General features: G+C 50.0%; 1 protein-coding gene and 1 long non-coding RNA gene across 5 annotated transcripts in view; one reads left to right on the forward strand and one right to left on the reverse strand.

Moving 5' to 3' along the window:
- Positions 1–7,044: 7,044 nt before the first annotated feature.
- Positions 7,045–7,906, reverse strand: LOC118707653. The gene is made up of 2 exons (XR_004984351.2): positions 7,726–7,906; positions 7,045–7,482 (listed from the first exon to the last, which is right to left on the reverse strand). It is a non-coding gene; the product is annotated as an uncharacterized LOC118707653 (long non-coding RNA).
- A 7,740-nt stretch (positions 7,907–15,646) lies between these two features.
- The window catches only part of KLF15 (Kruppel like factor 15), a 35,711-nt gene continuing 31,920 nt past the window's right edge, over positions 15,647–19,437 (forward strand). The window contains exon 1 of one of the 4 annotated variants that reach the window (XM_036418285.2): positions 15,647–15,850. Coding sequence is in view for 3 of the 4 variants with exons in the window: in XM_045574930.1 (XP_045430886.1) it covers positions 18,331–18,509 (179 nt within the window). In the remaining variant the exon portion in view is untranslated. Of the gene's footprint in view, positions 15,851–16,679; positions 18,510–19,001; positions 19,415–19,437 lie in introns of those variants that run through there. The other 3 variants (XM_045574930.1, XM_036418283.2, XM_036418284.2) reach the window with 3 other exon arrangements.

Consider the following 19,437-nt stretch of genomic DNA (forward strand, 5'->3'; position numbering starts at 1 on the left):
TTACTGTGTTTTTATTTTTTCTAATTTTTAAAATTAAGGTATTATGTGTGTACATATCTTACCATTGCCCCCCTCCTCCTCCTACCCATGTCCTCCTTCCCCCAGAGTTTATGCTTATATGCATGCATGCATACAAGTCCTTTGGTTGATCTCTTATCTTCCCCACTTCTCCCTAACCTTCCCGCTGTAGTACAAGAAATTCCTCCCTGAATCTGGTAAATGGCTAGTGTCAGGCTGGGGTGCTGGTAAGTCCAGGACTGCTGCATAGACCTCTGCTTACATGTGAAGCCTGCCCTGTGTGTGGGATCATGACTTCCCACTCACTCTGGTTCCTTGTGGTTTGCTCAGAGCCAAGTGATGCCAGCGGTCCCCTAGCTCACAGGACAGGCACCTGGGAAAGGGATGGAAAGGTCGGCTCCAGTGTTCAGCTTTGAGGACTTTAACCGGCGGGAGTGACTCATTAACTCCCCGTCACTGATGGACACCCTCCGCCCAGGCTGAGGAGGTGATGTTGACCTGCCTTCATTTCTGAATGTGAATCCAGTGCCTTCCCGAGGACATTGTGAAATTTCTCTCTTAATGATCTCTACCTGTCATGTTGATGAGGTTCTGCTATTCAATCGTGGTTTGGGTTCTCGTGAAGATTAGTAAGTATTAAGTTCTGAAGAGTTCCTCCTTGTTCTCTGAGTGCTCCTTTTTCATAGTGGTTGGTTCTTGTGTTGTGGGTTCCCTGTCCCCAAGGTGAGTGCAAAAGTGTGCCCATCACAGAGAAATGGTGTGGCGTAAGGAGGTGAGAGAAATAAAGCACCTAAAATAGTGCCCGGAGCCTTGTAAGCACTCCTGTGAGCCCTTAGCTCCATGTCTTGTTTGGGGCTAAGCACTTAATATAGTTAGTACTGTATCAGCCAGCAGCTCACAGCAGCTTTTCCAAGAAAGCTGAGCTCTGGGGCGGTGCCAATGGCCGGGGATGCATTGCCTCACTGCACAGTGGAGGGAGCGCCCTGTAGCCTGAGTTCACCTTTCCTTCCCCAGGCTGTCTCTGCCACCTCCGAGGAGGGAGGTCCAGAGTCCTCCCCTGAGGGGCTGCTTTGCTTAAACGTTTGGTGCAGCGGAGAAAGCTGGAATGTGGGGCTTTGCTCTGATCTCTGCAGCCAGTTAGAGGTGGGACCGGGCTCCAGGTGTCTGGGGGCCCAGGTCCACTGGCGGAGAGACACAAACCCGGCCACGAAACTCACGCCCAGACTCGTTTTCTCACAGTAATGGTGGCTCCTTCTGTGTGGTGGCCTGGCAGGGTGGGGCCACACCCTCCTTCCGTCTTCCTCTTGCCATAGGGCTGGAGTCTCTAATGTGACCCTCCCAGAGGGGGCTGGGAGCAGGGGCTTGAAGCCCTCTTCTGCCTGGTGGTCTGGCTTTTGTATCAGGGGTGGGGAAACAGCTCATCTTGTCTCATTTCTCCGCTAGAGGTGGGAGTTGCATTGCACTACATCCTCTCCCTAAACTGCCTTCCAGCTCTGACAGGCACCATCTGAAATGGGGCCACTAGCCTTCTGCACTCCTCATTGGACAGCAGGGATGATGGACCACCTCCGTCATCACAGTAAGTTCCACTGGACTGTGTTTCTCTGGAATTTTAGCCAACCCTTCACTCTGCAGGCCTGGAGTTGCAGGAATTACTGAAATGGCCCAGACCCCAAAGACCTCAATCACTTGTTCATCATATATTAATCAAGGACCTCCTAGGTGCCAGTAGGGTGTTGTGATAACCAAGACGGACATGCTCCTCTCCCCGCCTTCACAGAGCTTCCTGTCCCACAGATGGGGAATCATATGCGGTAACATGGACTCAAAGCAGTATTGGCTTAACATGTAGCTTTGTGTTTGTCTGTTCTAGAAAGCCCACGCTGGTGAGGCAGTTCTGCTCTGAAGGCTGTTTGGGACTGTGTTCCTATCTTTGAAACCCCCCCCCCCCCCCCCACACACACACACACACTGATAGCATTGCCCTGAGGAGGGCAGGTGGGAGGAGGCACGTCCTTCCCTTCACTGGGACTCGGTGCGATAGCCAGCACTCTGCACACATCCCCTGGCCAGCTGCAAGAGAATGGAAGCTCTCTCCAGAGCCTCTGTGCTCTGCAGAAAACGGAGTTCTGGGAGGGGGAGGAAGAACTCTGAAGACCGGCAGTCTGTGCCTCATAAAGACAAGCAGGCATGGACTGAACACGCTCACAAATGGGTAACCTTCCAATGCTTTGGAGGAGAGGCTCATGGTGTTGAGAGAGCATACAAAGGAGTCCAGGAAGGCTTCCCTGAGGAAGTGACATGTGATGTAGAGAACGAGTAGGCCCTGATGGGGAGGAAACGGTGAGGCTGTTCCCAACAACGGCAGCAGGGGTGCAGGGCTCTGTGAACAGAGAGTACTGCGCCCTCAGGAAACCCGAGAAGCCAGGTTCCTGAGAGGACACCGAGGAGGACCCCAGGACAGTGGCCGGCGTGTCTGAGGAGAGCCCCAAGGAGGGAGCCCCATGCGCTGGGAGTTGGAGATGCCCACTCCGTTCCTGGCACTTTTCTAAGGCTCTGTGTGTGTTCATTCATTTGCTCTCTGAACAACCTGCGCCAGTTCTTGACTTCAGAGAATTGGATGGAATAAGACATATAAGAGGCTTAGAGGGCAAGGCCCATGGAGGATGAGGGCAGGAAGTGGGAGCAGGAGCAACAAAGCAGCAGGGGTCCAGTTCTCTGCTGACACCTGGGAAAGCAGAAGGGGAGGAGGGAGGCCCGGGGGAAGAGCCTTGGACTGCAGTGCAGCCTGGTGACCCCTAGGTCAGGTTCATGGGGAGCCCCAGAGCCCAGACTGCCCATGGTAATGGGAAAAACAAACCAGAAGTGCAGAGTGGGGCTGGAGTTGAAGGACTCTTCATTTCATGTCTTTCTGTAGTGTTTGAACTTGACAACAATGCACAGGTGCTATTTGTAAAAGAATTATGCAAATGAATGACCTCGCTGTCACGCCGAGAGGCTTGGGCCTGAACCTATAGGTGACAGAGGTACCCTTGGTCCCATGGAGAACAAAGTAGTTACAGTTTCCTGGGCTTCTGGCATTTTCCCACACACTGCCCCGTTTGACCTGTTATTCGCCCCCTGCACTGCCCTCATTCTGCTGCCCCTGGGCTGTGTGCCAGGGTCCCTTTTCCGCAGCATTGCCCAGCACAGGGCCAGGGCAGGGTGGGGGTCAAGGAGCGCTGGATAAATACTGGAAGGTGTGATAACAGCCTTTCTCCAGTCCCTGTACCTTCCAGCGCCTGCTCCCATCCATTACTTTATTTGATCCTCTAACAACCCTGGGGGGCAAGTAGGACAGGGGTCTTGGCACTCGTCTTATAGATGAGGAAACTGAGGCTCTGGCAGGCAGACTGACTTGCCCAATGCCACTCTGCTGGCTAGAAGGACCCAGGACTAGAGTCCAGGCTGCCATAGAGGCAGCCTCATGGGGCTGAGAATCAGGCAGCCCCCGATCTGGAAACGTTTGCAGATGCCAGAGAGAAAACCATGCATGGACCCTGCTGCAGTGTGCTTTTTACCCAGCCACCTCACACCTTCTCTTTGTGCCTGCCCACTCCTAGCTCATACCTCAAAACTACTCCCCGAACCCACAACAGAGGCGGTCTTCTTAGTATCCTAGCCCTTTAGAGATGGGCTCTGGCCAGCTGAGCCCCAGGGACACAGGGACTGAGAGTGGGAGGATTTGTTGCTTCCCACCTGAGAAGGGGAGAAGGCAGTTACTGCAGTAGGTCAGAGTGCTTGATGGCCTCAGGCGGTCCCTTTGTGCCTGTCTCTGAGCCACTGAATGGGACCCTGCGGGCATGCTGGGCTCAGAACTTGGGCAGGTGTGAGTTGAAGGAAAGGTTTGAGGTTATGGGGGGCAGTGTAGAGGGGGCAGCATGGGATGAAATACACTGAGGCCAAGATTACTGACTACAGGGCTGTGGGACAATGCCAGCTCCCCAGGTACTTCTTCTTTAAAAAAAAAATATATATATATATATATATATATATATATATATATATATATATATATATATATTTTATTGAACTTTAGAGAGAGGAAACGAGAGGAGTCAAGAGAGAGAAACACCGATGTGAGAGTGAAACAAGATGGGGCTGCCTCTTTCAAGGCTCCCACTGGGGATCGAGCCCACAACCCGGGAATGTGTCCTGACCAGAAATTGAACTGATAACCTTTTGGTGCATGGGATGATGCCCAACCAACACCAGTCAGGGCTCCAGAAAGTTCTTTAAAGACTCGCTATGAACCTATTAAAAGGTTCAGAAGAAGAGTGCAGAAACAATCTTCTTACTCGACAGATATTTCTGGAGTGTTCTAGATCCCGGGATATCACAGTGAAAAAAAGTCCAAGTCCACCTTCTTAAGGAGCTTGTCAGCTAATAGGAGACACAGGTGATAAGCAAACAGGTGAAGAATATAAAATCAGGAGCATGAAGTAAAATAACCCAAGGCCAGGGAACAGGGCAGCGGGATTGCCATTTTAGATGGGGTGGTCTAGAAAGGCATCAATGGTAAGGTGGCATTTGAGCAGAAAGGTCTGATTAAGCGAGTGAGCAATCTATGCAGATATCTAGGGGCAAAGGAAGAATTGATAGAAGAAAATTTCCTTGAACTGAAGAAAGATTTGTGTTTTCAGATTAAATGGATACACCAAGCATAAAGCAAAATAAGAGACAAGAGTCCAGAGTTAGAAGCATCATGGTAAAATTCAAGAAATCTAATGGCAAGGCCCCTTTCTTCTTTTCTTTTTTAAATATATATTTTATTGAATTTTTACAGAGAGGTAGAGAGAGGGGTAGAAATCTAGAAACATCGATGAGAGAGAAACATTGATCCATTGATCAGCTGCCTCTTGCACACCCCCTACTGGGGATGTGCCCGCAACCAAGGTACATGCCCTTAACTGGAATCAAACCTGGGACCTTTCAGTCCACAGGCCCATGCTCTATCCACTGAGCCAAACCAGTTTCGGCCCCTTTCTTTCTTTTAAACATTTTTCTTTTTCTTTTCAATTGCAGCGGACATTCAATATTGTGTTAGTTTCAGGTGTACAACATAGTGATCAGACATTTATGTAACTTACAAAGTGATCACCCCAATAAATCTAGCACCCACTTGACACCATGCATAGTCATTTCAATATTACCGACTGTATTCCCAATGCTGTACGTTACATCTCCATGACTCTTTTTATAATGGTCAATTTGCACATCTTAATCTTTTATCTCTTTTCACCTATTCCCCAACCCCTCTCCCATCTGGAAAAAAGTTTTCTGTATAAGTCTACTTCTGTTTTGTTTGTTAGTTTGTTTTAGATTCCACATATAAGTAAAACCAAATGGTATTTGTGTTTTCTTGTCTGACTTATTTCACTCAGCATAATACCCTCTAGGTACATTTATGATATCCCAAATGGCAAGATTTCATTCTTTGTTATGGCTGAGTAATATTCCATCATATATATGTACTGTATATTCTTTATCCACTCATCTATCAATTGTCACTTAGTTGCTTACATATCTTGGCTGTTGTGAATAATGCTGCAATGAACATAGGGATGCATATGTCTTCAAATTAATATTTTGGGTTTCTTTAGATAAATATCCAGAGGTGGAATTGCTGGGTCCTTCTTTGTCTCATTATTGCCTTTATTTTAAAGTCTATTTTGTCTGATATAAGTATTGCTACCCCAGCTTCTCTTTGGTTTCCATTTGCATGAAATATCTTTTTCCATTCCTTTACTTGCATCTGTGTGTGTGTCTTTCAATCTTATAGGCAGCATAAGTATGGCTGTGTTTCTTATCCATTTAGCCACCTTGTCTTTTGATTGGAGATTTTAATTTATTTATATTTATAGTAATTATTGATAGCTATGTAGTTATTACCATTTTATTATTTGTATTTTTAATTTATTCTCCTTCTCCTCGTTCTCCTTCTTTAAGAAGTCCCTTTATTCTTGTAATACAGTTTGGTGATGGTGAATTCATTTAGCATTCTTGCCTGGGACTTTAAGGCTCTTTTCTGTGCATGTTGATATAGAAGTGGGGAAGGAATTAATTTGGAGGGAAAGTATGTTAGCGGTTTTCACTACCGAAGAAAAATATTTCTTTTTTGCTATCTCTGTTTTGAAGAGCACCACTGTCTTCTTTCTCTTCTTCCTGGCAAATAATTCCAGTGACGGATCTCCTCCCTGTAGGGGAGAGTCTTTCTTTCTATATATATGGCCTGGGTAAATGCCCTTTCTAGATGCTCAGGTGGACCTTCATCTACTTACTCAACACAACCCACTCACTCATTCATTTACTTACTCAACACAAGTTTACGGAGTCCCTACTGTATTTCAGGCACTCTGCATGAAGGAGACTCATGTAAGACCCGATCTGTCTGGTCTGGAGGTGGGAGATAAGGTTGGTATGAGACTATGTCCCCAAGAAAGTTAAGTATGAGGTGATTTCTGAAGGATGAACGGGATTAACCAGGCCAAGGTCATCGCTGGAGGGAAGCAGAGAATGAATCAAGTAGGAGTCACCCTGTACAAAGGCAGTCCCTGGGAACTAGCTTGGGGGTGTTCTGAGTCTTTTGGGAAAATCACTCTTTTAATTTCTCCAGTGACAGACTCCTTTACCGGTTTGGGGCAGGTTTCTGAGCCCATTTAATTTCTCTCAAGTGGACTCTTGTTTGCTTTAAGTCTTTTAGAAATTCCTTAATTTAACAAGTGAGCACTTCCTGTGTACCTGGTACTGCAGGCAGAAGGGAACAAACGGACACAATCACTGCTTTGGTGGAGCTTACATCCTATTGATGAGACAAAAAGCAAATAAAATGCAAAATGTATAATACATTAGCAGGGAATAAGCACAAAGACGAGAAGTTAAACAGGACAGGGAAATAGGAAACAGAGTGCTGACATTTCTACTGGGGGGTTAAAGCAGGGCTCCTGAGAAGGTGATGTTCACCGTGAGATAAAATGCGACTCGGTATTCCGTCACCAAAACTATTTATTCAGGAAAAAGAAGGCACTGCAGCCTGGCACACGCAGACATGAGGAGCCACGTGTACAAAGGAGGAGGAAGTACTTTATAGAGGGGAAGAGGGAGCTGAGGGGCTGTTAGAACCGCAGAGCACCGCTGGAAAGGTAGGGTTCTTCCTGTAGGGCTCTCACCACGACATAAGTGTGACAGCGCTCCCCACAGCCGCTCCTGATTTCTGGCCAGGTGAGGCTCTCTCTCTCGTGATTTTCTCCTTTCTGATCAAGATCTTTCTCTGAAAGTATTGCTGATCAACAGCCAGGTTTTCTGATTTCAACAGCCTTTGTCCCTCCACGTCCAGAAGTCTTCTGGGTGTCGTGTCTCACGTCGGGGAAGGTGCAGGAATAGAAAACAGCTTGTATTCATTGATAATGTGCAACGGGCGAAGAACTTAATAACAGAAGAATACAACACAGAATTTAAAACAACATGATACACATTCTAAATGGTGATTCCAAACTAGGAGTTCAAACCTGTAGGTGGTGAAATAAAGGTCATTATTGTCTTAACGCCAGATCCAGTAACCAGAAAGTTTTCCCTTTCACAGTAGCTTGGAAAATGTAATCAAGGGTGTTTTCCTTCTAAGAAAGAGAGAGAAATAGAATAAGAAATAAGGAAGAGATTTGCACAGACCTGGTACAGTCGGTTTGGGAAAGTTGTTTCCTTCAGAGACCGTCTGCGTCAATTTTTGATAGCTTTAACTTCAGGTCACAAGTCTGTGCTCAGTTCCAATGAGGTTTGGTCCTCCCTCCCTTCTTCCCTCCCTCTTTGTTAATCTTCACTTGAGGATATTTTTCCCATTACTTTTTAGAGAGAGTGGAAGAGCTGGAGGGGTGGAGCGGGAGGGAGGAGGGAAGGTGGAGAGAGAGAGACATTTATTGGTTGTCTCTCCCCTGAACGTACCCTAACCAGGGTCAGGATTGAACCTGCAAACCAGCCCTTGATCCAGAATCAAACCAGTGACTCTTCAGTATGTGAGCCGATTCTCCAGTCACTGAGCCACATCGACGAGGGAGGTGCCTTCTTTAAATGCAACACATGTATCCAAGAGTTTACTCCCTGGAGTTTAGCAGCACAGGGATTAGTCAACAATACTTGATAGGGGCCCTTCCAGCAAAACTGGAGGGAATCCTATATAATCCTATATAATAAAAGGCTAATATGCAAAATGACCGAACAGCAGAATGACTGGTTGCTATGACATGCACTGACCACCAGGGGGCAGACACTCAATGCAGGAGCTGACCCCAGGTGGCCAGTGTGCTTCCACAGCAGGAGCGCAGGCTTCTCCCGCCACCATGGCAGTGCTAAGTATGTCTGACTGCCGGCTTAGGCTAAGACATCAGTCCAACATCCCGGAGGGCTCTCAGACTGTGAGAGGGCACAGGTCTGGCTGAGGGACTCGCGCCCGCCCCCCTGCCGTGCACAAATTTCATGCACTGGGCCTCTAGTTATTATTATATTTTGGTGTGTCTTTCACTCAAAAGAGGTGAACCTGAGCTTTAAAAGGACTTAATGGCAATGCTCTTTGAATGGTCTTATACATTTTGCCAATTGAATCTTAATAATGGAGTTAGTGCCTTTGACTAAACCTGAGAATTGAGGGTCATAAGTGCAGTAAAAATATAATATTTGGTTCAACAGTTTAATATATATATATATATATATATATATATATATATATTTTATTGATATTTTTACAGAGAAGAAGGAAGAGGGATAGAGAGTTAGAAGCATTGATGAGAGAGAAACATTGATCAGCTGCCTCCTGCACACCTCCTACTGGGGATGTGTCTGCAACCAAGGTACATGCCCTTGACCAGAATGGAACCTGGAACCTTTCAGTCCGCAGGCCGACGCTCTATCCACTGAGCCAAACAGGTTAGGGCTGGTTACAACAGTCTTGACAAACATCACAGACTTGTCAAAACTGATCAGTAAAATGGGTTGCTCCATCGCTGTGGAGTTCTAGAGGGGCTAACTGGACTTCATCTTCAGTCCAGAGAGAGAACATACTGATCCTTACTAAAACATATTAATTTCCCTGAGACAGGGGGAGCTGTGTGAAATCTATTTATCAAACCTTGAGTAGCACATGAGGCAATTTGAAATGTCAGAGAGACATGAAAATGGACTTCCGTGGGTTGTACTGTGGACACGTGGGACAAGTGAGGTAGGTGCTTTGTATGGTCTTATTAGCATTTCTCCACCAATATTGATTCATGAATGCTATCATTTTTACCAGTGGTTTAATGCATGGAGAATAGTTAGGTGTGGGCGCTTGAGTTTCAGGTAGGACTGGGTTGTTATTTGGCCTTGCTCTGTTTATCAAACCAACAATTGTTGGAGCGCTAACCAGTTTGGCTCAGTGTCGGCTGCAGACTGAAAGGTCCCAGGTTCGATTCTGGTCAAGGGCATGTACCTTGGTTGTGGGCACATCCCCAGTAGGAGGTGTGCAAAAGGCAGTTGATTGATGTTTCTCTTTCATTGATGTTTCTAACTCTCTTTCCCTCTCCCTTCCTCTCTGTAAAAAAATCAATAAAATATATATATTAAAAAATGGTTGGATTTCCAATTTTACTTTTCTTTTTCTGAATCCAATTGCTGGGCTGCTTTGACTAGTCTTTCTAAGTCAAGGGTGGGGAAAGTCCAGCTCTCAGGCCACTTAATACCCTCAAAATCATTTGGTGTGACCATGCCAAGGCATTAGGGGTGAATTAAATGTTTGAACAAATACACAGGCTAATTTTTAAGTTGATAATTTTGTATGGCCCGAGAATGATGCTATAAATATCCAAATGGACCTTGGCAGTAAAAGGTTCCTCACCCCTGTTCTAAGTTATCAGCTGGAAATATCCCCTTGGAGGAAGAGCAAAGAGGTTTGACTGCTGCCGGTTCCTTAAAGGGCAGCATTCCTTGCAGGAATGTCATCACAGCGATTTTCTTTCTCTTCCAGAGAGTCATGATTAGAATGCCCTGAGGTCTTAATAATAGCTACAGCAGCAGGTACAAGTATAGCATGCAGTGATTCTTGAATGTACAGGACATTACATTTTATTTCCACTGGATGTAAGAAAGCCACGTTGTTTCCATAACATTCCAAAGTCATGAGCTATTGCGAAGGCATCTCTACTGTCATTATGAATGATGGTCGTTTTGTCCTTGGCTGACTACAAGCCCGAGTGAGAGCATGTAATTCAGCCTGCCGGGCTGAAGGAGCCAAAGGCAAAGATGCTGCCTTGATGACTTCAAAAGGGGTTGCAGCAGAATGACCAGCGGAGGACCTTCTATTTTATTTGTAAAATATGGGCCACCTGCAAACCATGAGCTCTACCCAGAGGAGTCTCTTGCAGATCCTCACAGGGGGTCTGGAGTGATCCCTCCATATTCAAGCAGTCACGAGGGGCTTTGTCAGCATCACAGGGAAAACGAGCAGCTGGAATAAGGTTATTAAACATGAAAGAGTGATGTGAGGGGTACGTTACAAAAGGACTTTATAGAAAGCCAGGCAACTAACTGGAGACCCCGGTGTGATGAGAATTCAGGAGGGCTTCTACTGCACGGGGTGCCATGATGGTTAAAGGAGATCCTACAATTTCCTTCATGTCCTCAACAAAAGGGCAGTGATAGTAATGGGTCGATGGCAAGGGCAGTATCCCTGTGCCACAGGGTCCAGCTGCTGACTGGAATACCCTAAGGGCCTATAGTGGTCCTCATGTTTTTGGGTGAGTAACCTAAGGGCATCCCTTCCTTTCTCTCTCTCTCTCTCTCTCTCTCTCTCTCTCTCTCTCTCTCTCTCTCTCTATATATATATATATATATATATATATATATATATATATATAATTTTTAACAATTGACATGCCCAAAAACAGGTGGGTTTATTAAACTCTCCTTTAAGACTTTAAAGGTTATGTTGTCCTATTCTTCCCATATAATTTGATCAGGACTATAATTTTTAGTAAAGCATATAGAGGTTTTTCATCAGAGGGAGATTTTGGAACCCAATTTTGGCAACAGGCAGTTAGCCCAACAAAACCTTGGAGCTGACCTTTGGTTTCAGGCCTTGGGAAACTTCGGACACCATGAAGCCTGTCTGGATCCAGTTGCAGTCCTCACTCCAATATTGACGTCCCAACTATTAAACCTGAATTTACACAAACTGCAACTTTTCTTTAGAGGTTTTATGCCCCTTGAAAGCCAAAAGTTCTAATGGGCGCAGGCTGTCTTCCTGTGAGGAGAACTTGAAGAGCAAAGAAGCAAGGTGTCCACATAGTGCAACAAAGTACTGTAGAACCATTCGGGGCAATTACATCATCCCAAACGACCTTCCGAGCCTGTGAGCAAGAAGGGCTTTCAGTAAGGCCCCAGGGCATTACTGTCCCAGTGAACTGTTTCCTTCCCAAGTGAAGGCAAAAAGGTACGGACCAGCTAGAACGCACACTGCACAGATCAGTTACAGGAAAGAAGTTGCCTCCAGTTGGGTGGATGTTAGTAGTTGATGAGGGTTCGGAACAGCAGGGTTTTGAGGGATAACAATATGGTGTATTGCTGGGAAACAAGCCTTCCTTTTGGCTTTCTCACAGGTAAAATGAGAGTGTTCCAGGGACTGAGCTAATCTGTTATGGGCTTTATACCTTGAAGAGCCTTTTTACTTAATGGGATATGGATTGGGAAGGGGTTTTGAAGAATCTGTTTGAATTTTGATAGGAGGTGGTGGTGCACAGTGGATCTTGCCACTATCACTTCAAGATTTTGTCCATAAAGAGGATAGCAGTTTGACTCAGTAAAGGTAATTGATCAGCGCTCCCAGATTCAGCTATAGAGTCGCCAGAGATCTCTGCTATAAATCAGAAAACCCAGGGTGATAGGCCTGAAAAATGCTATCAAACTCTTCAGCAAATCTGTGAGGACCCTTAGTTCCTTAGGGGATTCTTTAACCATGGCTTATAACTCAGCCTTAGTCCAGGGGACATGAGGTGTATTAGGATCCTCAGAGAGCTTAACCTTAAGGAGACAGATACTGATATTTAGAGGAGGAGGAAGGGAGAGAAAGTTCAGAGGAAGATCGCATCAGAGGCAAGGCTAGGAAGCCAGACAGTGGAAAGCCAGATGGCTGGCTTTAGAGGTAAAGCTTGGAAAAAAAAAAAAAAAAAAAAAAAAGGAGTCGAGGGGAAGGGCAAGACAGCACTGGAAGTGAAGATCATTAGGCTTCAGAAACCATCCTTTCTCTCTTTAAAAGTCAGTAGCTCCAATTAATTCTGAAAGTTTACTTTGTAAAGAGGCAACTTCAGATTCTTTTTAAAAAAATATATTTTATTGATTTTTCACAGAGAGGAAGAGAGAGGGAGAGAGAGTTAGAAACATTGATGAGAGAGAATCATCGATCAGCTGCCTCTTGCAACCCAGGTTGCCCTTGACCGGAATCAAACCTGGGACCTTTCAGTCCGCAGGCCAACACTCTATCCATTGAGCCAAACCAGTTTTGGCCAACTTCAGATTCTTGGTACCATTTGGAAGCCTCAAAATACCACTGAAAATAGGCATTCCCTTCATCTTTGCTAGTTTTAGTGATACTATTATCCAATAGGGTTTTAAGAAAAGTAAGTTTTGGAATTTCAAAGATTCCCTATGGTGCCCATTGCTGTTCTGAATTACTTTTGGTCAGATCTGCTTATTTAGTTAAATATGAAGAGTGACCATGGCTCTTAAACATGATTTTCACAGGCGTTTCTAGAGACGGAACAGTCTTGAAATATTTAGATAATGGAGATCCCATTGTTTCAGAGACTTTTCTCTAGCACAAGGGCCCCAAACAGCCTGAACAGCTCCAGCAACCTGCAGGTTAGATACCATAGAACACCCTGATGGAGGCGGTGGGAGAGGGGAGGCCGAAGTTAAAAAGCCAGTGGTAGTAGAACAGCCTGATCTCTGGAGATCCAAGTCAAAGACTGATGAGACGCAGCCTGCGTTGGAGCAGTCTGTTTCCAGAGGGAACCAGACCAGAGCCGAGCCTCAGTTTCTGGGGAAACAGCCCCGTTCCAGATGGAATCTGTCGGAGAGTGAGTGCAGTTCCGAGAAGCAGCCTGGTACTTCTGGGGAGTCAGGCCAAAGTGTCAACGGAGCTCACAAACGAACAAACAAATAAGCAAGGCCCCTTAACAACAACAACAAAAACCCTCCAAAGGGTTTCTGAACGAAGTCCAGGGAGCTTCAGAACATAAAATCAGAATCTGGGTTCCAGACCAAGGCTAAGCCTCCCAGCCAGAGAGCAGTGAGCCCAAGTGGCTGTGTGGTGAACCAGCTCCTGGTTGCTCACCTGCTCTAAGCTGTCCGGGTTACTACTCTGCAGTCCCTATGCGAGTCCTCCCCGCCCCACCCCCCACTGCCCCAAAGGCTGACCATGAAACGAAAGTCGACTAGGTACTCTGTCACCAAAAGGATTGATTCAAGAAAAAAATGCAATCTGGTACATGCAGACATGACGAGCCACATATACAAAGATGGAAGACGTACTTTATGAGGGGAAGCAGGGAGTTTAGGGAGGGGGCTGTTACAACTACAGAGCTCTGTACACGTAGAGTTTTTCCTGTGGGGCTCTCACAATAACATAGGTGTGATAGCTCTTCGCACAGCCTCTCCTGATTTCTGGCCAGGTGAAGGTCTCTGTCATAAATTTTAACAGTTAATTTAACATGTAATAAAACCCCAAAGGAGGTGATGGAGCCATATAATTTCTGGGGAAGAGATTATACAGGCAAGAGGAATATAAGTGCAAAGACCTGAGGTGGGATTGTGCCCTGAGGAATGACATGGTGGCCAGTGTAACTGAAGTGATGTGAGCAAAGAGTAAAGGGTGAGGTCAGAGGTGTATTAGGGCCAGAACCTGTAAGGCATTGCAGGTGAGAGCCACTGAAATGTTCTGAGTCAAGAAGGGACATGGCCTGACTCAGGTTGTAACAGGAGCATCTTGGCTGTTTTTCAGTCTCTTCTCCCCCTCTCCCCCCTATTTTATTGAGTTATAATTGCCATACATCACTGTATAAGTTTAAGATATATAATATAACTAGAAGCCCAGTGCATGAAATCTGTGTGTGGTGGTGGTGGTGGTGGTGGGGGTGGTGGTGGTGGTGGTGGTGGTGGTGGGGGTGGGGGTAGTGTCCACCAGCGTGTCAAAGTTTGTACTTTTGACCAATTTCATCTAATGCCCTTCCCCCCACCCCCCACTTCTGGCAGCCACAAGTCTTATCTATTTTTTCTATGAGTTTGTTATTGTTTTAGATTCCACATATAAGGGGAATCATTCAGTATTTCTTTTTCTCTGATCCCATTTCTGACCCTAAGCCTCCTGTGTGCGGAAGCTGCTATTGATGTGTCTTCTGACGTTTTGGTGTGGTTTTCACTCGGGGGTGGGGAACACTGGGCTGAAGTGTGTGAGGAGTGAAGGATAGATAGTATGCAGGGCCGATGGGGAAATGCCATGGAAATGCCAGGCTCCCAACTTCATAGAGACAAGTCAATGAGTTACCGAACTCTCCAGACCTCTGTCTCTTCTTGTACAAAAACTGGTGAATTCTACCTGTTCTGCCAATGCTAGCCAGGGCTTGCCATAATGTTTCAGACAGTGCACGGCATTTATCACCATCCTCATCCTCAACACGAGTCTCCTCTATACCTGGGCCAACCCTGGGTTTGGCTGCTGGGTTTTACCAAGAGGAGCTGCTAGCACTGACAGGTGCACAGGGAGGGCTCCAGGATCCAGGGGGCCAGCAAGGGCATGAACTTCAGAGCCCTAGCGATGAGTGTCTGAGTTCCAGCTCTAGCAGAGTCCTCGTAGAGGAGCAGGTGGCTTCCTCTCTCGCAGTGGAATGCGAAAGCGTCCCGGGATTGCTGCGGACTGCGGAAGGCGGGGAAGCACTGCCCAGCGTTCAGGAGAGTGCCCCAGGGTAGGGTGTCTTTGATGTGAGGCGGGGATCAGCAGGCCTCCGCAAACTTCTCCGACCGCCCAGGTGGCAGCACAGCCACCACGCACCCTCCAGCGGAAAGACCTTACCGTATTTCCCCAAAGACACGTTCCCCGAGGCCAGTGCCCTACTTTACCTGGCGCTCAGCCGGAGGACACAGCGGCCCGGACGGGGCTGCGGGTGGGAGTGGGCTGCCCTGGACAGAGCTGTACCCCGGGTCCTCCCCCGGCGCCCACCCCCGCGCCTACGGCACTCGAGTGCGATCTCAGGGTTCCGCAGGTCCCGTGGCCTACCTGTGCCCCCCACCCCCGCCCCCGGGAAATTCAGCTTCAGAAGCTGACCCCCGCGGACTCTGCGGGCCCACGGCAGGGCTGGAGGCCGGGATGTGGCCGGGGGCCGGAGGCCAGGGGCTGGGGAGCGCGCGGAGCGAGCGCCGGCGGTGACGCGCCCCAGCGGCCGGGAGGGGGGGGGGGGAGCGGGGCGGGGGCGGGAGGCGGGGGCGGGGCCAGAGCGGGCGCGTGACGCCCGGCGCCGGCCAATGGGGCGCGCGCCCGAGGCCGAGCCTCCTGCGAGCCTTCGCTGCGCCCGCGGAGTCACGTGAGCCGCGGGGAGTGAGCGCCCTGCGAGCGGCGGCGGCCGCAGCGACTCGCGGGCCCGCGGGCGAGTGAGCGAGAGCGGCTCGGCCCGCGGCCGCCGTGGGACCGGGAGCCAGACCGCCGCCCTCCCTCAGCCCGGACCGCCGGGCCTCAGGACCGCCGGGGCCTGGCCGCTGGCCGGGCGTGAGCCACATCCAGGTGGGAGAGGCGCGGGAGGCCGGGCGGCCGCGGGGACGCGGCCCGGGCGCTGCGGGGGCCGGCGGGGACGCGGGGACGAGGGGACGCAGGGGCTGGGGGGGAGGTCCTAGACCTCTTCCGGGCGAGTGGCCCGGCGCCCGCGCCCTCGTCCCAGGGGCTCCTCGAGGGCGTCCGAGGAAATGCCCGAGGAGCGGGCAGATCCCCCGCGCGGGCCGCGAGGGTCGGACACGCCGGCGGGAGGAGAGTGAGCCCCGTTGTCCGCTGGCACTTCCCCGGCGCCGGTCCGAACCGCCGCCTCGGCGCCCGGCCCCTCCAATCCGCTCGCGCCGGGCCGGCCTGCCCTTCCATATGGCGGGCACCGGCGGGGCCTGGCGAGCGGGCCGGGGAGGCGGACGTACCGGCCCGCCGGCCGGGGAGGCGGGGGGCGGAGGGCCCGGGGTGGCGGGGTTACTGTCGGTCAGCAGCAGCGGCCTGCAAGGGAGGGGGCGCGGGCCGAGGGCGCGGTGCTCGGCGGGCAGCACTCCGGACCTCCACCGGGGGTCTGGGCGGGCTCCAACCCCGCCTTTCCCACGCACGTTCACACACACGCATACACACACACACACACACACACGCACGCACGCGCACACACATACACGCGCACACACGCCGGGCACCGCCGCCGGCTCCACGCGCGGGTGCGCCGCGGACACTCCCGTCCTGCCACACCGGCCGCCGCGTCCACGCCCGACACGCACGGCCACACGGCACCACTCGCACCCTGTCGCGTACACTCGCACCGCTCACACGGCTCCTACCTCCTGGCCTGTTGGACTGAACGTTAGCGGAGCGATGGCCGGGGGCGGCGGCAGAGAAGAGGCCATCCCCTCCCTCCCTGGCCGTCCGGTTCCCTCCTTGCTCCCCACGGCGGTGTTCCCTATGGAACCCCTTCCTGACCCGCACCGCCTTCCCTCCCTCCCCACGCGCGGGCAAAGAGGGGCTTGCTCGCCCAATCCCAGCAATGGGGATGGGGGGTGACAACATTACCAAATGTCTGAACCCCTCCCATCATGTCCCCCCCTCTCTAAGTACCCGATGGCTTGCGGGGCTCCCCGGCCACCCTGCAGGTGCCAGGACGCCCGGGCTTGCGGACTTTGGGGCCTGCCGGCGGCCGAGCGGGGAGCCCGGACTCTTATTTTGAAGGGCGGCCTCGTCTGCCACCCCCTTGATTTGCACGCTGACCCAATGGCAAGCCCTTGGCCGGCGCTGGGCTTGTTATCAATTACATGTTGTTCCTGCTGCCGCTGTGTCCCCGGGAGGATAAACAGCAGGCCTGGCGCGCCGAAGGGGGTAGGGGGGGTAAGAGGCGGAGTCCTGCGGACTGCTGGGGACGGTGCCCGGAACAGTGCGTCCCCTCCCCGCGCGAAGCCTGTGCCCCTGGCCGTGCCACGTGCTCGATGTGTTTTAGGGGCCTGAGCCGACTCAGCCCTGGCGTGCCCTCTTTCAGATGCCCTCTCCCCAGCAGTTCCAGAGCCCCTTCTAGGCTCTGAGTGCCTCGGCGTCCAGCGCAGGCTGCTCAGCCCTGCGTTACTACACTGCTGCTGCATTCACCCTGGGGTTCTACAACAGGTCTCCTTCTACCCTCCCGACCCGCCCCGCTTCCTTCCTGGCTTCCTTTCAGCAGCGGCCTTTCGCTCGCTCACTCACTCACTCACTCACTCACTCACTCAGCAAAGTTTGCCAGATCCTGTTTTACACCGGAATACAGAGGTGGACTGAATGAACAGTCAGAACAGCTTATATTCTGGTGGGAAGGTAGACAGAAAGTAAAGAACACAAACACACAACTAAGATAGTTTCCGGCCTTGGCAACTGCTAGGAAGAATATAACGTGGGATGATATCCCAGAGAATGGTTAGGGGAGCTGAGATTGAAGTAAGTTACTCCTATTTGGAGTATTGGGGATAGAGGGATGCTCAGAGAGGGGGCAGCCAGAATAGTGGCCCGAGGTCCATGAAGTTGGTGAGCATGGCACACAGCTGGTGTGGAGCAGGTGGAGGTGAGATATGGGTGAGGTGAGCAGGGACCAGGTGCTGGGTGCTGGGAGAGGCTGGGTCACATTTCCTTGGGAAACTATTGGAGGTTTCCTCCCACCCTATCCTTCTGTACTTATGTATTTCTTTCACTCTTTTTATATAATTTTATCTGTGACTATCTCAGTTTATATCTAGAAAAGGAAGGCCTTCTTTAATAAGAATCACAGTACCATCATCACACTTAAAAATATCAAGACAAATTCCTTGATATTATGGAATATTCAGTTGGTGGTCATAATTTAGAGGAGAGCTTAAGTGGGCAGGAACATGGTCTGATCTGCTTCTTCCCACCAGTCCCTGCCTCTTCCCCGGTTCCAGGAAGGCTGGAGTCCCCCATATTCCTTAACATCACAGCAGAGGGGCAGAAAGACCATATGTTCCCCCATTTGGAGCCTGGTACTGACCATGCCCTGTGTTCATGCCAGCCCTATAGTAAGTGCTCATCATATGATAGATAGCTCATGGACTCTTAAAGCAATAGAACTAGGCACTGCTGGCAGCATCCCCACCCAGCAGACCAAGACAGGCACAGAGACGTTGTGCCACCTGCCCAAGATCGTCCGCCCAGCTGACTTATTGCACAGGTAGGACCATACCCCTTGTTCAGAGGGTGGGGAGTGACAGGGGTGAGGGAGGTGTAGGACCAAGTGTGAGTTCTGCCCAGCCTCATGGCCTTTTATATTATCTAGCATTTTTATTCCTTAAGGCACCTTGGTGAATAGTGTGTATTTTAAAATACCCAATTTTAAGTCTTTGGCTGAGTATTTCGAGTAAAAGCCAGATGTCCTGGTGAAACTTCCCAGAAGTGCAGACTTACCAAGGGCATCCACCTTGCCTTGTTTCCTGGAGCTCTGAAGCTTCCCTTATCAGTTTGGAACTGAGGCCAAAGGTCCTGAGGTCATTGGGAACACGAAACATGGGGAAACTGAGATTTCGGGAGGACTTGCCCAAGGTCACATTGATGATGACCAGCATTGGGAGCTCGGTGCCCAGGGCTGGGCCTCTTGACTGTTGGGCAGTGCTTGACAGTTGGGTTGACAGGCCCAGTTGTGGTTCTAGAGACAGAGCATGGGGGTGGTGCAGAGGTGATGTCAGGCAGCAGAAGTGCTGGCTTCAAGTGCAGAATATCCCCAACTTCAATAAACATCCACTCATGATCACTGGGTGGGGACAAAGGTCCATAGAGGTGGCCCCATCACAGCCTGACACTGTTGACTCTCCTTGGACACCAGATCTAGCATGGCCTTCAGAGGACACAGCTTTCCCTTCTCTCTGTTGACATTCTCTGAGCTTCTCCTGGGCACCAGCTGCCACACTGGGAACTGGGGACACAGCGGACACCCTACCGCCCAGCCTGCTGTCGTGGAGACCATGGTCTAGTTGAGAGATGGGAGTTAGCTGGGTCTTCCCGAGGTTGTGAGTGCTCCATGGGTGCAGGCCAAGGGGGTCTTCTCTGCAGGCCTACTAGGCGGTTGTGAAGTCACATGAGGTAAGATCTGGGTCCACCTCAGC

This window comes from Pipistrellus kuhlii, unplaced genomic scaffold (assembly GCF_014108245.1).
Source record: "Pipistrellus kuhlii isolate mPipKuh1 unplaced genomic scaffold, mPipKuh1.p scaffold_m20_p_6, whole genome shotgun sequence".
NCBI classification, from domain to species: domain Eukaryota; kingdom Metazoa; phylum Chordata; class Mammalia; order Chiroptera; family Vespertilionidae; genus Pipistrellus; species Pipistrellus kuhlii.